The sequence below is a fragment of the Pleurodeles waltl genome, chromosome 11 (genome assembly GCF_031143425.1).
Source record: "Pleurodeles waltl isolate 20211129_DDA chromosome 11, aPleWal1.hap1.20221129, whole genome shotgun sequence".
Taxonomy (NCBI): Eukaryota; Metazoa; Chordata; class Amphibia; order Caudata; family Salamandridae; genus Pleurodeles; species Pleurodeles waltl.
Genome location: NC_090450.1, coordinates 1,251,636 through 1,279,584, shown reverse-complemented (window position 1 = coordinate 1,279,584; position 27,949 = coordinate 1,251,636). Strand labels below are relative to the sequence as shown.

The 27,949-nt window shown below is 46.0% G+C and overlaps 1 protein-coding gene across 8 annotated transcripts in view; it reads left to right on the top strand.

Annotated features, from left to right (window-relative positions):
* OPA1 (OPA1 mitochondrial dynamin like GTPase) overlaps positions 1-27,949 on the top strand; it is a 278,588-nt gene that overhangs the window by 124,363 nt on the left and 126,276 nt on the right. For all 8 annotated transcript variants that reach the window (XR_011199307.1, XR_011199308.1, XR_011199309.1 and 5 more), the window contains 4 exons: positions 7,190-7,355; positions 8,822-8,974; positions 21,279-21,387; positions 25,572-25,651. Coding sequence is in view for 5 of the 8 variants with exons in the window: in XM_069212739.1 (XP_069068840.1) it covers positions 7,190-7,355; positions 8,822-8,974; positions 21,279-21,387; positions 25,572-25,651 (508 nt within the window). In the remaining 3 variants the exon portion in view is untranslated. The remainder of the gene's footprint in view (positions 1-7,189; positions 7,356-8,821; positions 8,975-21,278; positions 21,388-25,571; positions 25,652-27,949) is intronic.

Sequence of the window (27,949 nt, the reverse complement as noted above, 5' to 3'; positions counted from 1 at the left end):
GTTGTTTCTCCGCAGGTCGAGCCGGGGGCGTCGGTGCAGAGTGGAAAGTCTCACGCTTCCGGCAGGAAACGTGCAGTCCTTTAAAAGTTGTTTCTTTGTTGCAAAGTTGTTTCTTCTTTGGAGCAGAGCCGCTGTCCTCAGGAGTTCTTGGTCCTTTTAGATGCAGGGCAGTCCTCTGAGGCTTCAGAGGTCGCTGGACCCTGGGGGACGCGTCGCTGGTGCAGTTTGTCTTGAAGTGGGGAGACAAGCCGGTAGGGCTGGGGCCAAAGCAGTTGGTGCCTCCGTCTTCTCTGCAGGGCTTTCAGGTCAGCAGTCCTTCTTCGTCTTCAAGTTGCAGGAATCTACTTTCATAGGTTCTGGGGAGCCCCTAAATACTGAATTTAGGGGTGTGTTTAGGTCTGGGAGGGCAGTAGCAAATGGCTACTGTCCTTGAGGGTGGCTACACCCTCTTTCTGCCTCCTCCCTGAGGGGAGGGGGGCACATCCCTATTCCTATTGGGGGAATCCTCCAAAATCAAGATGGAGGATTTCTAAAGGCAGGGGTCACCTCAGCTCAGGACACCTTAGGGGCTGTCCTGACTGGTGGGTGACTCCTCCTTGTTTTTCTCATTATCTCCCCTGGACTTGCCGCCAAAAGTGGGGGCTGTGTCCACGGGGCGGGCATCTCCACTAGCTGGAGTGCCCTGGGGCATTGTAACACGAAGCCTGAGCCTTTGAGGCTCACTGCTAGGTGTTACACTTCCTGCAGGGGGGAGGTGTGAAGCACCTCCACCCAGAGCAGGCTTTTGTTTCTGTCCTCTGAGAGCACAAAGGCCCTCAACACATGGGGACAGAAACTCGTCTCTCAGCAGCAGGCTGGCACAGACCAGTCAGTCCTGCACTGAACAATTGGGTAAAATACAGGGGGCTTCTCTAAGATGCCCTCTGTGTGCATTTTTTAATAAACACTGGCATCAGTGTGGGTTTATTATTCTGAGAAGTTTGGTACCAAACTTCCCAGTATTCAGTGTAGCCATTATGGAGCTGTGGAGTTCGTTTTTGACAAACTCTCAGACCATATACTCCATATAGCCACAACTGTACTTACAATGTCTAAGAATAGACTTAGACACTGTAGGGGCATATTGCTCATGCAGCTATGCCCTCACCTGTGGTATAGTGCACCCTGCCTTAGGGCTGTAAGGCCTGCTAGAGGGGTGACTTACCTATGCCACAGGCAGTATTTTGTGTGCATGGCATCCTGAGGGGGATGCCATGTCGACTTTGCCTTTTTCTCCCCACCAACACACACATTCTGCAATGGCAGTGTGCATGTGTTAGGTGAGGGGTCCCTTAGGGTGGCACAACATATGCTGCAGCCCTTAGGGACCTTCCCTGGTCACAGGGCCCTTGGTACCACTGGTACCTTTTACAAGCGACTTATCTGTGTGCCAGTTGTGGAGACAATGGTACATTTTAGGTGAAAGAACACTGGTGCTGGGGCCTGGTTAGCAGGGTCCCAGCACACTTCAGTCAAGTCAGCATCAGTATCAGGCAAAAAGTGGGGGGTAACTGCAACAGGGAGCCATTTCCTTACAACTAGGCACTATCTGGGCACAGGAGGGACCTGGGGGTGTCAACTCTGTGTGAGGAAGAAGAGGGGGGCTCTCAGCACTTAGAGAGCCCCCAGAGCACCAGATAGCACCCACGGGAGTCCCAAGACACAGGGACGAACGAGGTGCAATATGCGGTTGGTGCATCACTACAAAGGAAGGTCCCGCGCCACAGGAGAACAACTCAGCAAGGTGAGCATCCCAGGATAGAGTGCTGGGGACCTGGGCCCGGCTGTGACAAAGGAATGTTGCTAATAGTTCACAGAGGCCTCGGGAGGTGAACAAGACGCAGTGCACAGGGTTACTGTCGTTCTGAGGGAAGGCAAGGTCTTACCTCCTCTAAAATGGGACAGCAGGACCCCAGGACAGTCTGTGTCGATGGGGTCCACCCTCTGTGTTCCAAGGAGCACGCTCGTCACCAGGAGAGGAGTCCAAGAGAACCGGTCATCGACTTAGAAGGTGCCTGCATGAGCAGGGGAACAACTCCGTCACACCACGGGAGATTTCTTCGGTCCTTCTGGTGCAGGGTGAAGACAGGGAGTCCTCAGAGCGTGCACACCATGGAAACTGTTGCTGGCTGGAGCTGAAGTTGCAGATGAAAAGAATCCTTTCTGAATACTTTGTTGCTGTTACTGCAGTTCCTGGAGCAGGCTGCGGTTGATCCGAGGTCAGATGATGAAGTCGTAGTTGCAGAGGATTCCTGCTGGAATCTTTCAAGTAGAATCTGAAGAGAACCCACAGGAGAGACCCTAAAGGGGGTTTGGCTACCTTATCAGATAAGGACCTTTCAGGAGGGGTCTCTGACGTCACCTGCTGGCACTGGCCACTCAGAGGCCTCCAGAGTGCCCCCACACCTTGCAAAGCAAGATGGCTGAAGTATGGGACACACTGGAGGAGCTCTGAGCTTCACTCCTGGGGTGGTGATGGACAGGCGAAGTCTAACAAAGAAAGTCTTGTAGTGCAGGTGGCTGCTGCTAGCTGAATGCCTTCCCTACTGACCCGCCTGAGAGGATGGAAACACATGAACACACTTCTGCTAGAGGTTCTTCGCTTCTGCCAGTTTAGCATTATGCTCGCTACACTCTGTCTGATTGTGGGGAGATAACCTTGTGCCTATGGAATATAAGATCATGTCCACTATCCTTGAGGAGCTTGGAAATCCCATGCCCAGGTGGGCCACGGCTAGCAGGATGCAGCCAAGTAAATATTGTCTTTTTTTATTTAGCATATTTTATTTGAATGTTGATAATATAGAAGTGCAACACAAGCTAGAAAGAATCAAACATTGGCAGTATGTTTCATGTTGTCCGATATACTAAACTACATCATTTTACACTGCGGCATAGTGATTCGTCACAGTATTTAAACCCAAAAATCTGTACCTGCCGACTCCTTCTAGGGCATTGGCTCAGTATATATTGTAATAATAATCATTCTGCCTTTTTTTTTTCTTTTCTTATAACTGCCATTTTTGTAGACCTCCTTTCCGGTAGTCCATACCAATTGAGCCACGCTTTCCATTTTTAGGTCGAGCGTGGCAGTGAGAAAGTGCTGCTTTTCTCGACATATTGTAATCTATTCTGAGGGCTTTAACCACGCCCATCACTTTCATTCTTTCCTGTTTCTATCTTTCAAAAATCCCTTAACGTTGTTGGTAAATGCTTTACGTTTGTCCTGCGTGGAGACTGTTTTTTTTTACCGCCTTGGAGACTGATCCTGTTACATGGATTATTGAACGACCTGCCTAATAGCTTTGTGTCGGCGCACTTTCTTCTTTTTGCCTTGCTGCTTCGCTCATGGTGGTATGTTGTTTCTTCTTATCCTTGGTTTCAGGCATCTTGCTGTTTATTTGCGACGTCTGCAGGGGCCTTTTCATTTATTTAGTTGGTTATTTTTGTAGTTTTATGTAGCACAAACTCGACACAAAGGTATTGGAGATCTTTATATATTTATTTTTTTATAGTTTTATTAGCTCAAACTCAATACAAAGGTATTACAGCGCTTTGCATGAGCACCGGTTACGTTACACAAGAACACATTATTTTTTGGTAGCAAGGGGAGATTAAGTGATTTTCCCAGAATCAGGATGTTGAGCCGTCGCTGGGAATCAAACAGTGTTCTCAGCTCCAAGATCGGCAGCTTTGACCCTTACGTCACATACTCTCTCCTAAGGTTCTTTGTCTAGTGCAAGTTGGTGCAGTCTGGGAATAACTTGTTTTTTAATATAGCTCTTGGCAATGCAGGTTCTGCAATTTCATAGCGCTGCGAAACAGGTGCATTCTTAACAAAATTGCTATAATTAATTTTCATTTAAGCTGTTTCTTCTGTTATTCTCTTGGTTATACAGTCAGTGTTTTTAAAAGTTAGGCTTGTATTGCCAATGTAGCAGAATAATTCCTTTAAAAGTTTAACACACAGAAATATATGGCCGTCCCCTCTTCTCTGCTCCTAACTCTTTGACCCCCTCTTTTTTGGGGTTAAATGCCACAAAGGTGCCTCTGTGTGGCTTGTTTGTGGCTATAAATGTTTAGGTAAATACAGTAGAAAGGGTTCCATCTCTAGGGTATCACATCCAGTCTGTAGGAATGAGGCAAGAACACTCCCAAGATGGCGGCCTTGTTGTGTTCTCTCTCCTGTAGCAACACCCCTGGGAGGGTTGCTGTGGCACCGGGCATACATCCACTACACTCCAAACCAAAACATATATGTAAAAGACATTGACCCTCATCACGACTTCGGCAGTCTGAAGGCCCGGGCGCCAGAAGACCGCCAGTGCTTGTGGTCTTCCGACCGACATAATACGAGTACTGAAGGATTTCTGCCACTATTTGGGTGGAAATCAGTCAGCAGTCGTTCCAGCGGTCGGAAGCGCAGCGGCGATTCCACAGCCATTACTGCCATGCCAAAAGGACTCCACCTGCCGTATTATGAACAGTAATATGCTGTGGCAGTGTCCTGATAATGGGGCGCTGCTGGCGGTGGATGCCCGAGGTCCTGTTCCCTGGCGGACAACCTCCTAGCTGGACATGTAGGTCGATCGTCTGACAGGGGCTGGCGGTGGGGGGAGTTGTGTGTGAGTGTATGTCTGCATGTGTGAATGTAAGTGTGGATGCGTGTGTTATTGTTGAAGTGAGTAAGTGTTGGTATGTTGGTGTGAATTCGTGTATGAATGCGTGTTGGTGAATTTGTGTATGAATGCATGTTGGTGAATTCGTGTATGAATGCGTGTTGGTGAATGCGTGTATGTAAGTGTTGGTGAATGCGTGTATGTAAGTGTTGGTAAATGTGTATATGGGGGAGGGTGGTGCTGTCATGGAAGGGGGGGATGGAGGGCCATGGAATCACAGTTGATGGGCTAGGGGAGTCGTCTGCTGGCGACAGGAAAGGAATTTCCTGTCTCAGGCAGCCTTTCTGCGGAAACCCTTGTGGAAAGGCGACACAGTACTACCGCCGGCTTCAGTGGACAGCTGGCCCAGAGGTGCTGTCCTACCGCCCTGGCGGTACCAGCAGAGATGTGGTGGTCTGCTGCAGATGTTTCCCGCCAGCTCTCAAGACATTTCTGTCTGCCAGAGGCAGCTCTGTACAAGTTCTGACAGAAAACTCGAGCTCCAAAAGGCACTGCATGGGTCATGTGTCATGTACCAGGAGGCACCGAGTTTGCAGCACTGATAGGACCTTAATGGAATCTCCCTGACTGTTAACAGTCTCTGGTAGTATGCATCAATGCTAGGGTGGACAAGCAGAGTACGCAATATCTACCTGACCACGAATGTTATCTACAACCAGAGGTAGCCCAAGGTGTCTTCACCCAGTGAGGTGTGCCATGGGTAGAGAATATTCGTTGTCAGGTCTTTTGCGCTCTGCAGTTGTTGCTGCCTCTGGGTTTTCTAGGGGACGTGTTCCACCTTCCATGGGACTTCAGTCCTCCTTCAGCGTTTCCTCCTCCTCCCCCCTTCTTCCTGGGTTCTGTTGAATGACGGGAATGACTGGCTCAGTTAAACCTCGTAGCCTCAGACAGGGTTGGGGGAGTCTGCTGCCCTGATCTGACCAGGATGAACCTGGTTAGTGTGTCTGACCTGCCCTCCAAGGCGATTGGTATCAAATTACCCCTCTGCCCTGTTCTTGACTTTCATTGGCACTTTGTGCTTTTTGGTACTATTTCTACTTAAAACCTAAAAAAATCCCTCTCTTTAGTTACCTTACTTGAGTGTTAGCAATTGTGGTGTAATTTTGTTTACAAACTTTTGATCTATTTTTTTTAACTCTTTTAGCGACTTTTATTGTTGTACATTTTGGCTTTATCACTGTTTTTGTACTGCATAAAAACTGTACACGCTGCGTCTGAGTTAAACCTTTGTGTCTGGGTGTTTGAGATTGGGTTAATATAGTGACTTTGAGAGTTGACCACTTTGAGGCGGCTACTTCACCCCTGAACTAATAACTGAGTTTCCTAAACCTGCACATTGGGGGCTAGGATAGGCTATTGTTAAAGATTGCTGGGCAGGGCAGCCCTTGCTTTACTTGTCCCCTGTCACTCAATTTATTGCTGATCAATGGGATTTGAACCATCTTTTGTCTGTCTTGATCCCATCACTATTTGAGCTGGCACACAGTTGGCTGTTTCAGCTTCTAACTCTAAAGACAGTTTTGTTGGAGATGATTACTTCTATGTTCGGGGTCCGAGACCTTTATGCCCTTTCGGTTTGCCCAACCTTCACAGTTTGTACCCAGCTAAGCTGGTTCTTCACACATGGCCATCCTTATTACCCAAGACGGTTGCAGCCTTTTATCTGGCCCAGTCTACCACTCTTCCATCTTGCTCATATGCTCAAGAGCTTTAAGACTTACCTTTGCTATTTGGATAACAAGGGTGCCGCACATGGGACCTGGAGGATTATATCCTCCTTTCTGTTAGTGCAAGGCGAGGGATAGTCCGGGACAGTGGGTGCCAGAGCTGTATTCTGCAGGCCATGCTGGCGTCACTGGCATCACTGGATACATCTTGTCGGGAGGTCCACTTGATGGGAGTGATACATAAGCGTGAAGGTGCTGTGTCTTCCCAGGGATCATAAAATCGTCCCTGAGTTATCAAGCCATGAGCTGACAGAAAAGATGGTCCAATGATGATGCTTCAGTGCACATATTCAGAATGCAGTGAAGACCTTGAATTATCTGACCTGATGTAGAGCTCAGCGGACATGCACGCAGTGTGAAAGATGGTGATGGTGCACTTTAAATTTCTCCCAGAGAAGGCCCTCAAGACTGCCCTGAAACTCTTAGGAACTACTAAAAATATGAATCCCAGAGGGTTATCTACATGAGCTACTATGTTGTTCACTTACTGTACTCCAATGAAACTTTACATTTGTGAGTTTTCAGAAACTTGTTAACTGTGCCATATGAACAGTCTTCATAATGTACGTCAGACTTCATTGTTAGGAGTGAAGGCTGCAGGAAAGAATATATTGTAGAATCTGTTTCTCATATTTATATTGCTGAAGTATGTTTTATTCCCTGTGTTAAATTCTTAGCTGCTTGTAGCTAAAGACATGAGATCTGTTCTAATATCAACTGAGCTTGTGTTCCTACTGATTCCAGGGAGGCCATCCTTCAAAGAACCCTGTGGGAGCGCGTATCCACCCACGTGATTGAGAACATCTACCTTCCAGCAGCGCAGACCGTGAATGCAGGGACATTCAACACCACAGTGGACATCAAGCTGAAGCAGTGGACGGACAAACAGCTCCCCCACAAGGCAGTCGAGGTTGGGCTTGAATTCAAATTTTTGTTTCATCGTATTTATAATGTATGCACCCAAGAATGAATCTGGTTTATATCGTAACCCATCCTTGAAATGACTCCAATAGCCTCTGCGACACCCCCAATTGAATTTTATTATTGAGGCTGCACCCTTCTTCTTTAGTTGAGGGCAGACCTCTCGTTTGTATGTAATGATTCCTTCTGGGAGCAAGCAAGGCTGACGAGGCAGTGGCAATCGGATCTTTAGTTGGCATTGAGTTTCTCACTGGCCTCTGTAGCGCTGCATTCAAACTGTGCTTCAGACTCTTAGCTAGCAGTGTGTGTGGTAAACAGAAAGATCTAGTCGCTGGGGGTGTAGTTGGCTTATGCTTCTCTTGGGCGAGCCCTTCTTTAAGTGCATCTTTGAATTTTTCCCCTTTTCATGCACTCCCCCTACTGGCAGCCCCAGTATTTTGGATTGCAGCATAAAGAGAAACTAGAGAGAAGGTGACTCTCAACAAGGAACAGTCATTTCATGGGCAGTGACTGATTAACAGTGAGCTCCTGGACAGACACTTTGTGAGCCAGTGTTTCTGGTGAGGCGTTATTGCTGCAGGTACTGATGGCAGGAGGTCTGTGGGAAGAAGCTCGTAGGGAGGGAGGTAGTCTCTGGTATTGAAATTCAGGGGAGTCACTGTGTGGGCAGGAACTACTGTGTCTGCTTATTGTGTTCTTTCTGTCCTTATTTTCTTATGGTTCATATTTCAGTTTTCAGACATGAACTCTTCTTCAGGCTGCTAAAAACAGGGTTGTCCATCACTGCAGTCATTTCACCCACACTTGTCACTTTCCTGGTCGTTAGTGTTGCCTTCTCTCCTGGAAAATCAGAACAGGATTTCACAAAGTCGCTCTGTCTTCTCCACATATCCTCCTCTCTGCTTGCCGCTCTGTACGTGGCCACATAAGCTTTTCTGTCTTCATCAGGTGTGTGCTGAATAGTTTTGTCACCTTCACCCATGCAGAATCTTGGTGGCAAATGTGCTCACCGTTTCATTTCTTAACCTGGTGTGGTGGGTGCCGCAATGTGTTTTTCTTAAAGCTGTGGCTGCTGCAACTTGTCTCATGTCTGACACCAGTCAGTTGGACATAGAACCCCAGTGCATTGAATACCAGGGCTTGGCAGGGTGACGTGAAAGCTAATTTGGGAGTACAGTGTGAACATAACAAAGCAGTGCAGAGTATAGATATCAACTCATTAAATTATATTACAACTGCAGTCCTGAACGGTGAGTGACATGAACTGCCTGTTCATGATTTTGTAACACACGTGGGTCCTACCTATCCTTACGGGACCCAGATTGGTAAATCCATCTGGAAATATTTTAACATTGTAAATAGCCAATACTTAGTCTGCTGTGATATACTGAATATTATTGCTTTTTCTTTGAGTGGCAGCATTTATAACAGAATATATTCCTATTGCCTGCATAGGTTGCATGGGACACCCTGCAGGAAGAGTTTTCCCGGTTTATGACCGAGCAGAAAGGCAAGGAACATGATGACATTTTCGACAAACTGAAAGAAGCAGTCAAGGAAGAAAGCATCAAACGTCACAAGTGGAACGAACAAGCTGAAGACAGCCTGGTAAAGACAATCCCTGGGGGTTCCTGACCTCTCCAGTTCTGTATCGTAAGCTAGAGCTCATCACTCGCTGGTGCCGTAGGCGCTGTGTGTGTAACTTCTGATAAATCCTTGATGTAACGGCTCCGCAGCTCATTGTTTTCTAGATCACATCCTCTGCCTGAATCCACATCTGAGTCAACGTAGGATGGACCAATACCTTGTGGTGGAAGGGTTGGTTTACAGCATGGAAGAGTCTGCTTTTCTGTTACACTGGGTCAGTGTACACGGGCACTTAATCAGGTAGCCCTTGCCAAGCAGTAACAGGTCGCCTTGCTACGGTAAACTGGACCCCACCTTTTTTCCCACAGAGCATCTGCAAATGTAGCTTTTAATTGTCATAGTCCCAGAGAGATTGTGCTGCAAAAAATTTTTTTAAGAATGTACTCATCAAATCATAAGTTACGCCAGCCTCGGAGTACATTGTTTGGTAAGAGGTAGAGGTGATCAATTTGTGATGACCAGTTCCAGATACTCAGTTCCATAGTGGTGTGGGTAATGCAGGACTTGTCCATCCTATGCATCATGGAAAGTGATTTCCTTCTCACTTGTATGTATATACGAGCTCCACCACACCCTCCGGTTCTTCTCCCAGTACCAGGTGGTATCTTGGTAACCAGCCAGGATATACTCTCACAACCTCTCATTACCCTTTGTGTTTCCAGATGAGACATGAAAAAGCACCCTTCTTTGAATCTTACTCCTGTCTCTTAGTTCCCTGGTATCACGCATTGTGTTTGGGCACATTTTTTTAGCCACTGTATTTCTTGCTGCACAATGTAGTATTGTTTTTTCAAAAGTATTTCTTCAGTCTTAAAAAGAGATTTCAAAGACAAATGTTTAGTAAGATATAGAATCTGCCTCATGTCTGAATAAGTTCCACGTTTACTATGTCCACCATGTGGAAGTAAACAGAGAAACCCCTGTACAGATGGTTTATTCGGACGTTAGATTCATATATGATTTATGTAGCGGGCCAAACCATTTCCAAACCGGCCTCCTCCAAGTTGCCACAGACACACAGTTTCTGCCGCTTTGGTAGGTCCTCTTGCCTCAGCATTAGTGCAGGCTCGACTACCTGTTCTGTACTTGCCTCACTCCCCATCACTTCACTTTCAGCCTCTTCCATTTGCTCCCCTAATTGTGCCTGAGACTCTATTCTGTCTTCCTTGACCTGAAGTCCTGTACCACGCAGATCTGTTGAGAGTTATCTTGAGAGTTCTGTTACCTGTTGTACCTCTTGCTTCCCTCGATACCCTACTCCATCACATTCATAATTTGTTCCTCCATACATTTAAGTTCTTGTTTCTTTTCTTTGTACATTATTTTTGTAAATGATGGACCGAATGTGTACAATTGCAAATCCTCATTTATCACTGACTGAAAATCCTGTCGCCCGATCTCCCCCCCCCTCGTTTCCATTTGTGTGCTCGCCCTGTACTTCAAACTGTATATTTGAAAGACGATCTGCCACAGTTATGTTTTTGTGCAGCTGGAAATCCTTGAGCACCCCCATGTTCTGCATGATGTCAGCTTCTGAGGCTTCTGAACAAGCAAATTTAATAGATTTTCCCAAATGTATTCTAATATTCAAGGACCCCCAACTACGTGCATGACTCTCCAACTCTATACACAATATTTCATCTCAACTCCCCTTAGAGCAGGAAGACCAGAGAAATGGCAATGTTCATTTATCACAGACTTTGAAAAAGTTTGCCCCTCCCCCATAGGAACATTGACCTCCACGGACCACACTTGCTGTTGGTTCATCTCAAATACTTGAGGAGCAGGCACTCAAAATTCAGTTGGTTCCCACAAATCCTCCAGAGTCAGTCCCCACAATTAATTTCCTACATATTTCTGTAATATTCATTGAAGTAAAAAATATCCTGGATAGGTTGTTTTCCTTTGGGACATTTCTTATTAGACTCTTCCACCTTTCTACTTAAAAACCTGATCATTAATATGAAACAAAACTAAACTCCCTCTGAGCAGAGAGTGTCTAATCTTAACCACTAAAGTCTTATCCTCCAGTGGAGCACTATAGGAAGCTGGCTCCTTATACGATGTATCAAAACAAGTCTATTGTGCCAAGAGTCTGGGCGTTCTCCTTACTAGCGGACAGGGGCTCGCTCTAGCAGTCTCAAGGTGCTCTTTAAGAGGGTAGTATGGTTGAGCAGCCTTAACCTTATCGGAGAGAAGTACAAGACACTTCCAAATACATATGCAATCAATAAATGAGACACACGACTCAAGAAGGAGATCACACCAATTTTAACAATAGCCAGTATCTTTATATATATTTAGGCAGCAGAATCTATACAATCAGGCAAGTATGTTTTGCAAGAAAACATTTACAGTTTTGAAAAGTTGGCACAGTGCAATTTTTGTAAGCTGCAAACAAGACGGCTAAACAGGTACAGTACAGCGACTTACGGGACCAATCTCCTTGACTTAATGTGAGTTTTGGGCAAGGGTCAGGACCATGCCAACAAGTCACACCACGCAGCAGTGGGGCGGCCAGGTGCAGAGGTGTAGTACGGCATTGGGTGCCCAATTTTAGTCAATGGGGATCGGGCCGGTTTAAAAGAAGCTTCCGGTGAATCCTGGGGATCCAGTCAGGGGGAACCAACAAGGTGGGGTTCCACTTGTGAGATCTCCGGGGACATGGGAATTTCTCAGGTCCACTTCTTCACCAAGGTAATGCCAACTGGGAAACAATTGCACAGTTTTAGGGAAAGAGATCTGGCAATGGCAACCTTGTTAACTGGAACCCAGTGCACTTTCAGTCAAAATTGCATCACATACCAGGCAAAAACCGGTGGTGACCATGTCAAAAAGGGACACTTTCCTATAAACACCCAGCTAAAAACTCTACGCAAATAGCGCATAGTGTGGTGAAACACTCTTCACCTACAGGCTAACCCAGAAAGAGGTTGGGTTTAAACGGGCTGGCGTGAATACTCTGAGGACCACAGCAGGGCAACCCAGTAACAGTACTAAGCTTAGGTCAGTGTATTTATATGTTCGGTGGCATGTGTAGCTGCAGATACACATGCTGTGCATAGTCCGCCGTCTGGTGTTGGGCTCGGAGTGTTACAAGTTGTTTTTCTTCGAAGATGTCTTTTCGAGTCACGAGACCGAGGGACTCCTCCTACTTTGGTTCCATTGCGCATGGGCGTCGACTCCATCTTAGATTGTTTTTTTCCGCCATCGGGTTCGGACGTGTTCCTTTTCGCTCCGTGTTTCGGGTCGGAAAGTTAGTCAGAATCTCGGAAAAATCCGTCGGTATTGTTTCGTTCGGTATCTGGTTAGATTAGACAGATCGACACCGAATCTTGAAGAAGCTCCGGTAGCCCTTCGGGGTAATTTCGATCACCCGTTGGGGCCTGGTCGGCCCGACCGCGTGCAACATCGAGACTGATGGAACAGACCCCGTTTCGATTCTGTCCTAAATGCCACAATAAATATCCTTACACGGACCAACATTTGGTCTGTAACTTGTGCCTGTCCCCCGAGCACAAGGAGGATACGTGCGAGGCCTGTCACGCGTTTCGGTCGAGAAAAACGCTCAGAGACCGAAGAGCCAGGAGGTTGCAGATGGCGTCCACGCCGACAGGACAACAACGGTTCGAGGAGGAGGAAGAAGAAACATTCTCCATCCCAGATTCAGACTCCGAAGAATTCGACGTCGAAGAGCAACCAACCGTGAGTAAGACGTCGAAACAAAGATCACACGAAAAAACAGAGAAAGCCCAGGGGACGCCACCGCCAACAGGCCATGGCTTAACCCATAAAGTAGGTGACCGTCCATCGGCACCGAAAAAGGGCGAGCTGGTGCCGAAGTCGTCCGACTCAGGTCGAGACACAGGCACGCAGCAATCTCGGGACCGAGAGAGTGGTGCAGAAAAGGTTCGACACCGAGATAGCAGCACCGAAGTTGCTCGGCACAGAGACAACGGCACCGAAGATGTTCGGCACCGAGAAGGCACAACACCGAAAAAAATAAAGATCTTGTCGGAGCCGAAAAAATCAAAAGTCACGGTTTCGGTGCCAAAACGCCCGGCAACCGAACCGAAAACCAGTTCCTACTCAGAGGAACAAGGACTGTCCTCCCAACTAAAAAAACACAGATTTGAGGAGGAATTACAAACAATAGAACCAGATCACACGCAAAAGCGGATCTTTAACCAAAAGGATACAGGGAAGATCAGCACTCTTCCCCCAATCAGGAGAAAAAGAAAACTTGACTTCCAACAAGAAGACAAGCAGCCACAAGCAAAGGTGGTAAAGAAAGTAACTCCACCACCCTCTTCACCACCGTCAACCCATGCATCACCGGCACAAACTCCACCACATTCACCAGCTCATACCACCATGAGCCAAGATGATCCAGATGCATGGGACCTCTATGACGCTCCAGTATCGGACAATAGCCCTGAATCGTACCCAACTAAGCCCTCACCACCTGAGGACAGTACAGCATATGCACAAGTGGTAGCCAGGGCAGCCGAATTTCATAATGTATCGCTACATTCGGAGCCTATTGAGGATGACTTCCTCTTTAACACCCTGTCCTCCACCCATAGCCATTATCAAAGCCTTCCCATGCTCCCGGGAATGCTACGGCACGCTAAACAGATTTTTCAAGAGCCAGTTAAAAGCAGAGCAATAACTCCAAGGGTGGAGAAAAAATACAAAGCGCCGCCTACAGACCCTGCTTTTATTACATCACAACTGGCGCCAGATTCAGTAGTCGTAGGAGCAGCTCGTAAAAGAGCCAACTCGCATACATCAGGCGACGCACCACCTCCGGACAAGGAGAGCCGCAAGTTCGATGCAGCTGGGAAAAGGGTTGCAGCACAAGCTGCAAATCAGTGGCGCATCGCCAACTCCCAAGCACTCCTAGCACAATGCGACAGGGCTCATTGGGACGAGATGCAGCATTTCATCGAACACCTCCCCAAAGAGTTCCAAAAACGAGCGCAACAAGTGGTTGAAGAGGGACAAAATATCTCCAACAACCAAATCCGTTCTTCTATGGATGCAGCGGATACAGCTGCAAGAACAATAAATACTGCAGTCACCATAAGGAGACACGCATGGCTGCGCACCTCTGGGTTCAAACCCGAGATTCAACAGGCTATGCTTAACATGCCGTTTAATGAACAACAATTGTTTGGGCCGGAAGTGGACACAGCAATTGAAAAATTAAAAAAGGACACCGACACAGCCAAAGCCATGGGCGCACTCTACTCCCCGCAGGGCAGAGGCACATTTGGCACATTTCGTAAAACTACTTTTAGGGGAGGGTTTCGAGGTCAACCCACAGAAACCAGCACCTCACAAACAAGACCACCTACCTACCAGGGACAATATCAAAGGGGAGGTTTTCGGGGACAATACAGAGGGGGACAATTCCCAAGAAACCGGGGGAAATTTCAAGGTCCCAAAACCCTTCAAAATAAACAGTGACTCACAGGTCACACAACCCCTTCACACAACACCAGTGGGGGGAAGACTAAGCCAGTTCTACAAATCTTGGGAGGAAATAACAACAGACACTTGGGTCTTAGCAATTATCCAACATGGTTATTGCATAGAATTTCTCCAATTCCCTCCAAACGTCCCACCGAAAACACACAATATGTCAAAACAGCATGTAGATCTTCTAGGACTAGAAGTTCAAGCATTACTGCAAAAGGACGCAATAGAATTAGTACCAGGTCCACAAAAGAACACAGGAGTTTACTCACTGTACTTTCTAATACCGAAAAAGGACAAAACACTAAGACCAATTCTAGATCTCAGAACACTAAACACCTACATCAAATCAGACCATTTTCACATGGTCACATTACAAGACGTAATCCCACTGCTCAAACAGCAAGACTACATGACAACATTAGATCTAAAAGATGCATATTTCCATATACCGATCCATCCTTCGCACAGGAAATACCTAAGGTTCGTATTCATGGGAATACATTACCAATTCAAAGTGTTGCCATTCGGAATAACAACTGCGCCAAGAGTCTTTACAAAATGCCTAGCAGTAGTAGCTGCACATATCAGAAGGCAGCAAATACACGTGTTCCCCTACTTAGACGACTGGTTAATCAAAACCAACACGCTAACAAAGTGTTCACATCACACAAAGTATGTCATACAGACACTTCACAGGCTGGGTTTCTCCATCAACTATGCAAAGTCAAAACTTTTGCCGTGTCAAACACAACAATACTTAGGAGCGACAATCAACACAATAAAAGGGATAGCCACTCCAAGTCCACAAAGGGTTCAAACAATTCACAAAGTCATACAAGCCATGTATCCAACACAAAAGATACAAGCAAAAATAGTATTAAAACTACTAGGCATGATGTCTTCATGCATAGCCATTGTCCCATACGCAAGGTTGTACATGCGGCCCTTACAACAGTGCCTAGCATCACAATGGTCACAGGCACAGGGTCAACTTCTAGATCTGGTGTTGATAGACCGCCAAACATACATCTCGCTTCTATGGTGGAACAGTACAAATTTAAACAAAGGGCGGCCTTTCCAAGACCCAGTGCCAACATATGTTATAACAACAGATGCTTCCATGACCGGGTGGGGAGCACACCTCAATCAACACAGCATCCAAGGACAATGGGACATTCATCAAAGAAAGTACCACATAAATCACTTAGAACTGTTAGCAGTATTTCTAGCGTTGAAAGCATTCCAACCCATGATAACCCACAAATACATTCTTGTCAAAACAGACAATATGACGACAATGTATTATTTAAACAAACAGGGGGGGGACACACTCGACACAGTTGTGTCTCCTAACACAAAAAATATGGCATTGGGCAATTCGCAACCACATTCGCCTAATAGCACAATTTATTCCAGGGATCCAGAACCAGCTAGCAGACAATCTCTCTCGGGATCACCAACAAGTCCACGAATGGGAAATTCACCCCCAAATACTAAACAATTACTTTCAAATTTGGGGAACACCTCAAATAGATCTATTTGCAACAAAAGAAAACGCAAAATGCCAAAGCTTCGCATCCAGGTACCCACACCGGCACTCCCAAGGCAATGCTCTATGGATGAATTGGTCAGGGATATTTGCGTACACTTTTCCCCCTCTCCCTCTCCTTCCATATCTAGTAAACAGATTGAGTCAAAACAAACTCAAACTCATACTAATAGCTCCAACATGGGCAAGACAACCTTGGTATACAACGCTACTAGACCTTTCAGTAGTACCTCATGTCAAACTACCCAACAGACCAGATCTGCTAACGCAAAACAAACAACAGATCAGGCATCCAAACCCAGCATCGCTGAATCTAGCAATTTGGCTCCTGAAATCCTAGAATTTGGACACTTAGACCTCACACAAGAATGTATGGAGGTCATAAAACAGGCTAGAAAACCTTCCACTAGACACTGCTATGCAAGTAAATGGAAAAGATTCGTTTATTACTGCCATAATAATCAAATTCAACCATTGCATGCATCTCCAAAAGATGTAGTAGGATATTTACTACTTTTGCAAAAATCTAATCTAGCTTTCTCTTCCATAAAGATACATCTCACCGCAATATCTGCTTACCTGCAGATTACTCATTCAATTTCCCTGTTTAGAATACCTGTCATTAAAGCGTTTATGGAAGGCCTAAAGAGAATTATACCACCAAGAACACCACCTGTTCCTTCATGGAACCTCAACATTGTCTTAACAAGGCTCATGGGTCCACCTTTTGAACCCATGCATTCATGTGAAATGCAATACTTAACGTGGAAAGTTGCATTTCTCATTGCCATCACATCTCTAAGAAGAGTAAGTGAAATACAGGCGTTTACCATACAAGAACCATTTATTCAAATACACAAGAATAAGGTCGTTCTAAGAACAAATCGAAAATTCTTACCAAAGGTTATCTCACCGTTCCACTTAAATCAAACAGTGGAATTACCAGTGTTCTTCCCACAGCCAGATTCAATAGCTGAAAGAGCACTACATACATTAGACATCAAGAGAGCACTAATGTACTACATTGATAGGACAAAAGAAATTAGGAACACAAAACACTATTCATTGCATTCCAAAAACCTCATACAGGAAATCCAATATCAAAACAAGGTATTGCCAGATGGATAGTTAAGTGCATTCAAACCTGCTATCTTAAAGCTAAGAGAGAGCTGCCTATTACACCAAAGGCACACTCAACCAGAAAGAAAGGTGCTACTATGGCCTTTCTAGGAAATATTCCAATGAACGAAATATGTAAGGCAGCAACATGGTCTACGCCTCATACATTTACTAAACACTACTGTGTAGATGTGTTATCTGCACAACAAGCCACAGTAGGTCAAGCCGTACTAAGAACTTTATTTCAAACTACTTCCACTCCTACAGGCTGAACCACCGCTTTTGGGGAGATAACTGCTTACTAGTCTATGCACAGCATGTGTATCTGCAGCTACACAAGCCACCGAACGGAAAATGTCACTTACCCAGTGTACATCTGTTCGTGGCATTAGTCGCTGCAGATTCACATGCGCCCACCCGCCTCCCCGGCAGCCTGTAGACGTTTGGAAGTAATTCTTCAACATTTGTACATTTGTAAATATATTACTTTAACCTTCATTTTGTACATACTTATTCATTCCATTGCATGGGCACTATTACTAGCATACACAACTCCTACCTCACCCTCTGCGGGGAAAACAATCTAAGATGGAGTCGACGCCCATGCGCAATGGAACCAAAGTAGGAGGAGTCCCTCGGTCTCGTGACTCAAAAAGACTTCTTCGAAGAAAAACAACTTGTAACACTCCGAGCCCAACACCAGACGGCGGACTATGCACAGCATGTGAATCTGCAGCGACTAATGCCACGAACAGATGTACACTGGGTAAGTGACATTTTCCACACCACAATAGTTCTACCACATTCACTTGAATAAGGTTTTTTCATTCATATAAGATTGTGTTGTTTACCTTATGGTTGGCCTAATCCAGTAAATACTCTTTTAGATGTATGGCCATAAAGCCAAAGTTTCTCTGTAGGAAAAAAAAAACACAATTACGTACATTGATGCAAAAAACACAGGAATACATCTGTCCAGTCTGTATATTAAAAACATCTGGAAACAAAGAGAATTGTCAGATATTTGAACTCTGTGTGATCACACGTGATAGAAAGCTGCACATATCAAATCATTAACATTTATAAAGCGCGCTACTCACCCGTGCGGGTCTCAAGGCGCTAGGGGAAAGGGGGGGGTTACTGCTGCTCGAAAAGCCAGGTTTTTAGGAGTCTCCGGAATGCGGAGTGGTCCTGAGGCTGGTGGGGAGGGAGTTCCAGGTCTTGGCTGCCAGGAAGGAGAAAGACCTCCCACCCGCCGTGGAGCGGCGGATGCGAGGGACGGCAGCGAGCGCGGGGCCAGAGGAACGGAGGAGGCGGGTGGGGACGTCGAAGCTGAGGCGTCGGTTGAGGTATTTCGGTCCCTTGTTGTGGAGGGCTTTGTGTGCGTGGGTGAGAAGTCGAAAGGTGATCCTTTTGCTGACTGGGAGCCAATGCAGGTGTCTCAGGTGTGCGGAGATGTGGCTGTTGCGGGGTACGTCGAGGATGAGGCGGGCCGAGGCGTTTTGAATGCGTTGCAGGCGATTTTGGAGTTTGGCGGTGGTCCCAGCGTAGAGGGTGTTGCCGTAGTCCAGGCGGCTCGTGACGAGGGCGTGGGTCACGGTTTTTCTAGTGTCGGCGGGGATCCAGCGGAAGATCTTGCGCTAGTTCTAGGTTAATAGAAAATCTCTCAAGTGACAAATGGTGAAGTCCAGTCACGGACGGTCAGTGCAATCCACCCAAGCATAGACTCATGTATCATGAATGTATAAATCGTATTCAGGTGAGTCCTGTCAAACCACTGTTGTATAAACAAACGGAATGTTCTTACAGCAGGTATCTGGGCACGTAATCTGAGTGAAGAGCCATCGGAGCTTGGTAAATGGTGCATACACCACACTGCCACATTCTTTGTGGACAGGAGCTTGCTACATTTGGAAAGAAGACTTGTGACTGAGTTGTGGCTGTGATACACAGTGCAGTATTCTAATGATGAACTAGTGGCAGTGTGATACACTGTGCAGTATTCTAGTGATTAGCTAGTGACAGTGTGATACACTGTGCAGTCGACCCCTGGAAAGAAGACTGGTGACAATGTGATACACTGTGCAGTCGGCCCCTGGAAAGAAGTCTAGTGACAAAGAGATACACTGTGCGGTCGACCCCTGGAAAGAAGACTAGTGACAAAGTAGTGACAAAGTGATACTTTGTGCAGTCGACCCCTGGAAAGAAGACTAGTGACAAAGTGATACACTGAGCAGTCTGCTCCTGGAAAGAAGACTAGTGACAAAGTGATACACTGTGCAGTCGGCTCCTGGAAAGAAGACTAGTGACAGAGTGGTACACTGTGCAGTCCGCTCCTGGAAAGAAGACTAGTGACAAAGTGATACACTGTGCGGTCGACTCCTGGAAAGAAGACTAGTGACAAAGTGATACACTGTGCAGTCGGCCCCTGGAAAGAAGACTAGTGACAAAGTGATACACTGTGCAGTCGACCCCTGGAAAGAAGACTAGTGACAAAGTAGTGACAAAGTGATACTTTGTGCAGTCGACCCCTGGAAAGAAGACTAGTGACAATGTGATACACTCAGCAGTCGGCTCCTGGAAAGAAGACTAGTGACAAAGTGATACACTGTGCAGTCGGCTCCTGGAAAGAAGACTAGTGACAAAGTGATACACTGTGCATTCGACCCCTGGAAAGAAGACTAGTGACAAAGTAGTGACAAAGTGATACACTGTGCAGTCGGCTCCTGGAAAGAAGACTAGTGACAATGTGATACACTGAGCAGTTGGCTCCTGGAAAGAAAATAGTGACAAAGTGATACACTGTGCAGTCGGCTCCTGGAAAGAAGACTAGTGACAATGTGATACACTGTGCAGTCGGCTCCTTCACAGAAGACTAGTGACAGAGTAGTGACAAAGTGATACACTGTGCAGTCGACTCCTGGAAAGAAGACCGGTGACAATGTGATACACTGTGCAGCCGGCTCCTGGAAAGAAGACAAGTGACAATGTGATACACTGTGCAGTCGGCTCCTTCACAGAAGACTAGTGACAAAGTGATACACTGTGCAGTCGACTCCTGGAAAGAAGACTAGTGACAATGTGATACGCTGTGCAGTCGGCTCCTTCACAGAAGACTAGTGACAGAGTGATACACTGTGCAGTTGACTCCTGGAAAGAAGACAGGTGACAATGTGATACACTGTGCAGCCGGCTCCTGGAAAGAAGACAAGTGACAATGTGATACACTGTGCAGCCGGCTCCTGGAAAGAAGACAAGTGACAATGTGATACACTGTGCAGTCGGCTCCTTCACAGAAGACTAGTGACAAAGTGATACACTGTGCAGTTGACTCCTGCAAAGAAGACTAGTGACAATGCGATACACTGTGCTGTCGACTCCTGGAAAGAAGACTAGTGACAAAGTGATACACTGTGCTGTCGACTCCTGCAAAGAAGACTAGTGAGAGAGTAGTGACAATGTGATACACTGTGCAGTCGATCCCTGGAAAGAAGACAGGTGACAATTTGATACACTGTGCAGCCGGCTCCTGGAAAGAAGACTAGTGAGAGAGTAGTGACAATGTGATACACTGTGCAGTCGATCCCTGGAAAGAAGACTAGTGACAATGTGATACACTGAGCAGTCGACCCCTGGAAAGAAGACTAGTGACAATGTGATACACTGAGCAGTCGACCCCTGGAAAGAAGACTAGTGACAATGTGATACACTGTGCAGTCGACCCCTGGAAAGAAGACTAGTGACAATGTGATACACTGTGCAGTCGATCCCTGGAAAGAAGACAAGTGACAATGTGATACATTGTGCATTTGAGTCCTGGAAAGAAGACTAGTGACCGACTAGTGACAATGTGATACACTCTGTCCTCGACTTTCATATGACCATTGTTTGATGGTGTAAATTAACTTTCTAGCTGTGACGACCCCCATAGCTGCCCCAAGTCTACTTTTGCTTCAAGGTTTTAGGATGTTTAACCATTGTTTTTTGTTTTTTATCAGTTCATACATGAACCTTCACATGTTTTTTCATGCCACGTTTCTTTGTTTTCTTCTCTTATTTGGTTTCTCATTCCAAAAACCACCTGCCAACCTAGTTTGTTTTGTGCTTCCACAGAGGGTTATTCAGCACAATGCCTTAGAAGATCGCTCCATATCGGACAAGCAGCAGTGGGACGCAGCCATCCATTTCATGGAAGAAACACTCCAGAGTCGCCTCAAGGACAGTACGTTTACATTGCATTCTTTTTCTTGGTGTCGGAAAATGTCGGGCAAGGGTACGTAGTACTCGGTCTGTGTCCATAGTGCTTTAGTGTCCAAGACAGTACGCAGAAAAAACTAGTTGATCACCTCTTACCTTGTGGCAGAATTTGGAGCTGTCATTTAAAATAGAAAAAAAATAAGTCTCCTGTGTTGCAAGACTGACGACTTAAAATAGCTTTATCATGTCAACAGTAGATTAACATTACCCCCCAGCTTTGATGCCCTATCCACTTTGTTTCTGATAGAGACTTCTAGTTTCATGTTCCTCACCTTTGAATACTCCGCAAGCGTTACACTAGATCCAGAAACTCTTCAGCAGCACCTCTGTACGTAGGTGGGTGGCTCCGTGTGTCTCATCACCAGTAGCGTTCTGCTCTGAAATTGACATGCAGAACCGGTCCAGGGCCTACTCGCGCCTGCTGACGTCAGTCCCTCTCTTTCCACGCCACCAGACTCTGATCCAGTGCTCTATCTCTGAGACACTTTACCTCTATACTTCACCAAATTTCCTACATTGTGGTACGGATGTCACCCACTAATGCAACAGATTTTAAGCCCTGTAGAGGCAGATCCCCCTACAGGTGTGTTTGTGATGTCTGTGGTTGACTCCCAACTCCAAGGCCTGCAGTGACTATGCATCCATGAACCCGAACGCTGTCTGGGACAGCGAGGTAAAACTTTACAGCCCCCAGTTGGTTTGGTCAGCTCTCACTCCAGTAGTCACCAGATTTGCTTGCAAGGTCAGTCTTCCTCGTGATCCAAATCGTTCAGTAAGTCTAATAGGAAACATAACAAATCCAAGCAGGGCTCGAGCCCCCTCTTCCCACTCACATTTTCTTGAGCATACGCGGGGGGCAGTGCCATGGATTTGAAACTCATGTCTGCAGTCTGCTGACTAAAAGACGATCCCGCAACTAGTTCTGGCACAACCTAAGTTTTTGGGGCACTCCATACGAGATCGAAGATTTCTGCGCAGCCGTGCTCCAGCTCTTTCTGACTTTACCGACTTCCTGTGGGGTGCCTTTGGGTCCCAAGGAGCCGAGTGTCCTTTCACCTGGAGTGTGCCCAGTGGGCTTGCCTCATGTGGCCCCTTGAGCCTGTTACGACACCTCTGGCTCCAGTCCAAATGCCACCAGCGGTGGTACGATCCACACCCGTCTCTGGGACGATGTGGCGCAGCTTCCCCTGCTTGCTGTGCTGCATCCACAGGTTAGTCAAGCTACGCTACAATACTCTTTTAGGCACAGACTCACATATTGATTATGACGTGGGTGATGGTTGCGGTCAGCCCTACCAAGACGATGGTATGATGACTTGCAGGAAGCCAGTGGTCTCAATACCTCCTCAGAAACGGGCCTTCTCTCACCCCTTTGTCAAGTCACAGAGGAGTCCACTTCCCACGGCAACATAATGTGTAGGGCGTCTGAAGTACTTGATCTCCAGTTTCCGTCATTGAAGGTAAAGACTTAATTTACTGACAGAAATGACATCCTAGATAATCATCTTTTGTAGCCCTTCTGCCCTTTAATGAAGCCTAACAGACACACTTTATTGGGAGCATGGGCCAAATATTGATTGGGTCTACCAGCCAACCAATACATTGCATGACTCTATCACTCTGCCACCCCGTGATCCTGCGTTTTTATCTCTGCTGCTCTTCCCCGAAAGCTTGCTGGTGGAAGTGTCTGCAAGAAAAGCTACTCACAACATGTTCCAAATTACTCCCCCTGATATAAAGTAAAAATGTGCTGAAACCTTTGCCAAACACAATTTTCATTCACCAGCTTGGCACTCAGGTCAGTGAATACCAGCTTCCTGCTGGGGTGCTATGCCAGCGCCCTTTGGAGCTTGATGGCTCAAGTCCTTACAGGTGCCCTGAAGATCTCTGACCTGTCCTTGCCCGAGCCATTCAGGACAGCCGAAATGCCAAGTTCATGATCTGTGGTGACTTGTAGACCACCCATTACATCGGGTGGGCCATCAGCAGCAGTGTTACGATTCGCTGCTGTGTGTGGCTGCGGTCCACCTCCTTTTCAGGTGATATCAAGTCGTCCCTCAATGGAACTCGCCGGTTTGGAGACGAGGCAGATTCCACCCTTGAGGAGAGCAGAGCCATGGCATGCCGAAGGGCTTATCTGCCCCACTTTGCCAACCACATCAGCCCTACTGGTCCTTTTGCAGTTTTTTCAGAGGTACCCCATTCCTCCTGCCTATACAACCCAGGCAGGATGCTGAGAAGTTTTGTGGTCTACGTGACTGCGTTGCCAAGGTCAATGGGCTGCCCAGCCCAATAACCTCACAACCCATTCAGCAAAACCCCTTCAGCTTGCCCTTAGTGGAGCATGATTACCCAGTGGGAGGCAGGACCCAAAACCTCTTGCCGGGTTGGCAAACCAGAGCATCAGAAAGGTGGGTCCAACACATTTTTCTGAAGGATTGTGGAAGCATTGTGCCTGCCCGTTCCGCCGCACCTTCTGCAGTCTCCTTCACGACCGACAAAGGATAGATTTTTGTTTCTGGAAGTGAAAGCTCTTTTGGTCAAACGGTCTTTTGAGAGAGTGCTTCTGCCAGAAGTAGGATGTGGTTGTTACTCCTGCTACTTCCTGGTGCCCAAAAAGAACAGAGGCCTCTAGCCTGTTTCAGACCTGAGCCCTCTCAATGCCTTACTTCGTAAAGAAAAATTTAAAATGCTCGCACTGGCCCAGATCTCGTCTGCCCTACACCCTGGATGCTGAATGGTAGTGTTGTACCCTCAGGCCGCCTATTTCCATATACCTGTCCTGCCAGCATTGCCTGGGTGTCATCATGGAACAGGGATATTTTCAGTTTGCTGTGCTTTCTTTTGGTCTCACCAGTGCCCCTCAGGTGTTCACAAAAGTGATGGCGGTGGTGGCATCACACCGCAGGAGAACAGGGGTGCTGGTCTTCCACTACCTGAGCGGCTGGCTGGTGACCGCAGGCTCTCCTGGGCTGACTTCAACCCAAGTAGTGTACGGTTAACCTCCTGTCATCTTTGAGGGTCATTGTTAGCGTACCAAAGTGACAGCCAATTCCTTCCCAGATGCTCCCCTTCATTGGACCCATTCTGGACTCGGGTTCATTTTATTACTTCCCACCTGGAAAGAGTCCAGGACTTTCAGGCTATTATCCTGGTCTTTCAGCTGCTGTCTTGGATTTCAGTGAGGGTGACTCTGAGGCTGCTGGTACTGATGGTCTCCTGTATCCTGCTCGTCGATCATGCCAGGTGGTAAATGCAAGCTCTGCAGTGGGATATGAAATCCAAGTGAGCCAAACATCAAGGGGACCTATCTGACCAAGTTCAGATTTTGGAAGAGGCTGCAAAATATATTTGTATTGTCTGCATAGTGTTAAATGGCCACACCTGTTCTTCCAGCTGCACGCCGGACTGTTCAACTATTACAAGCAAAATCTGAGCATTAGTGTGCTGGCTGTTTTTGAGAATTTGGGTTTCAGATACCTACACAATGCGATGAAAATCTGGATGGCTAGAGTGACTGTTTACTTACACTTAAACTTACAAATCTCACTCCGGTAGTCCTGAGGTTTAGAGAGGTTTTCATATTAAATGTTGGGGGTGAAAATTCCAACTTTCTACCAGGACTCTTGACTTACCAGCAAAAATGGTAGAAAAGCTTGAGTTTCTGTTTCATGGTAACATGCTTGGAAACTCTGACTACCTCGTCAATACTGTTAATATCTGAGTGCAAGCAAAGCTTAACACAACGAAGAAAGATGAAACCGATAGTCAACCACAAAGACAAATAATGCAGCAGATCAGAGATGGGAAATCTGACTCCCTGATCCAGGACAGGACAGTGGATGATCAATGCTGCTGTGTCCTCGTTGTGTAAAATGAAAAAATAACCCACGCCAAGGCTCACGGTCACACTTGTTATGGGTTTAGAACACCAGGCTTTGGGTACTTCCCAAATCAGAAATATGTAGTCATTTATTTTGAGAAACACTGGAGTAAGATTTCTATACTGGAAAGTCAGGAGATATTTAGAGCTTAAAATAAGAGGGATTGTGGATATACTGGCTATGGAAGTAACTTTTCTTGTTGAATGCTTCTGTGCCCTCCTGACAGTTTCTGTAAATAAACCTAAAATGTTCTGCTCTGTCCTAGCGGAATCTGTGATTTATGACATGGTGGGTCCGGACTGGAAGGAGAGGTGGCTGTACTGGACGTCGCGCACTGCGGAGCAGGTGAGGGCGCAGGCGTTCTGGTATTGAATAATAATTTGACAAACGCAAAATGTGGTGATGGGCTGCAGTGGTTATAGGATCTCACAGGTGACCAAAAGGCTTGGGCTGATTGTGGGACCCGCTAAAGTTTGTGGGCCCTCTGTTGTTGGGTACTTTGAGTCTGTAGTTTAAAAAGCTCAACCTACAGACTAATGGAGACATGTTCAACTGGAAACTAAAAACACAGTGAGTTCAGTTTATAGATTAAAAACTAATGTACCTCAATCCACAGAGAATAAACTCATTGTGTTCATAACTCGTCTACTAAAATCCGTTACTTTAGTTCAGCTGGGAGACTGTAAATTCTTTGACGTCAACCTGCAGGCAAAACATTTATTGTGCTGATAACTCATGTCCAGCACACAGATTGTAGAAGGTCATCAGGGACTAAAACCCATCCAGTTTAACCCATTGCCTATAAACACATTGGGCTTTGCTCATAGCCTAAACCCTTATTAAGATCACCACATTTAACCCAGAGACAATTTAGACCATAGACTGCACTCCCCTTGAGTTCACTCGAGAAGCTCATAATGTTTATCTTTCTAATCCATTAAAGTTCAACTTGTAAACTTGTAAAACCCAATGAGAATTACCTCATTGAGTTTAACCTATTGCCTATGAACTGATCGAGATTTGCTCATAGTCTAAACACTTACTGAGTTCTTAACTCATCACTTTTAACTCAGAGACAATGTAAAGCATGTGAGTTCATAATTCACGTTCAGTTGATAGACTACAAACCCCTTGAGTTCACCCGATAAACTAATTGAGTCTACATTCCTAAGCCATCAAAGTTCAGCCCTTAGAGTAAAATCTATCAAGTTACTAGCTCTTAAAGTACAGTCCATAGACCAGGTGTCTCCAAACAGTCCATTTCGAGCTACCAGGAGCTTCCAGACACCTTCAGAGTAGCTCACAGCCCAGAGTTCATTTGTAAATGACCACAGGGTCACATTTTCCTTTTAAAGCTAAGGGAAGGTTTAAAAGTGTTGCATTTACAAACAGCGGCCCTTTTGCTCCCAGTGGCCAGTAGACACTGTGCCATACGCATAGCTGAAAAGTATTGTCATTTTTTCAAATGTGAGTAATTTAAAGTGAATATACTTATTTTGAAACATTGTCTGTTTTCTTCACTTTAAATTAAGCCGATTATTTTGTGATATTTAATGAAGCATGTTTCAGAATTTAAGCGTCCTCCTATTTGCACATATGACTATGTTTCTCTCATAAATATGACACTGTCTACAGGCCACTGGGTGCAAGGTGCCTGATACTTGTCAATGTGACACTTTGAAATGGGAGAACAATTAAATGAGTTTTATGAAATTCATATAAACATAAAGTTAACGCTTCAGTTTACTTTTCTCCCATTTCAAAGTGTAGCATTTACACACAGCAAGCATCTTGTTTCCAGTGGCGGGTAGACAACAGTGACATATTTATAACTGAAAAATACAGCCATTTGTTTTTTTTAAGAGGGAGAAATTTAAAGTGCAAAAAAAGTTCCATATTATGAACATTTTTTTGCAGGACAGTTCTCTGCACTTTTAGTTTCTCCCTTTAAAAAAAATTGCTTATATGTTTGTGTTATACGTGTAACGGTGCCTTAAATGGCCAAAGGTATGTCCTGTGCGGGAAGCACATACAACAAAGGCTTTCAGTCACCCATCCACATACATCCCAGTCATACGCACACATGTTCATACATCCCCAAAGACCGCGCTCTCACTCACACAGGCAGCAGCCCTGTCCTGGTGCCTCCAGTCAAAGTATTTTGTTCAAGCCATAGTCTTAAGCTCTGTGGACATTAGGTATAAAATCAATGAGGATGGCTGTGGGGGTGTCTGGTAACCATGCGTGAGTGGATTGGCCTTCAGTATCGCGCAATGATTTTCTCTGAGCAGAAGCAGTTCTCACTACAGAAAAGGATGGAGACCGCTGCCATAGACTAAATACTAAAGTTCAACCAGCAGATTGTGCTAAATTCATTGACACCATTTCATAGACTCTGTAACTCATCTACAACTTTAAAAAGTTCAAATTCTAAAGTAAGTTGCGGGTCACAGGGAAAAGGGGTCTAAGGTGATATTGTGATTCTGGAGTGTTCTATTATTAACATGTAGCCCTACACATCTGCCAAGTCTAAGCACTATAAATAACAAGTGTTAATGTTGCCCAGTTCTAGGGTGCTGAATTTATTGTCCTTTGGAGAATGAAAAGCTGAGTTGGCATTGGCAGGTATCAGAATTTGGGTTT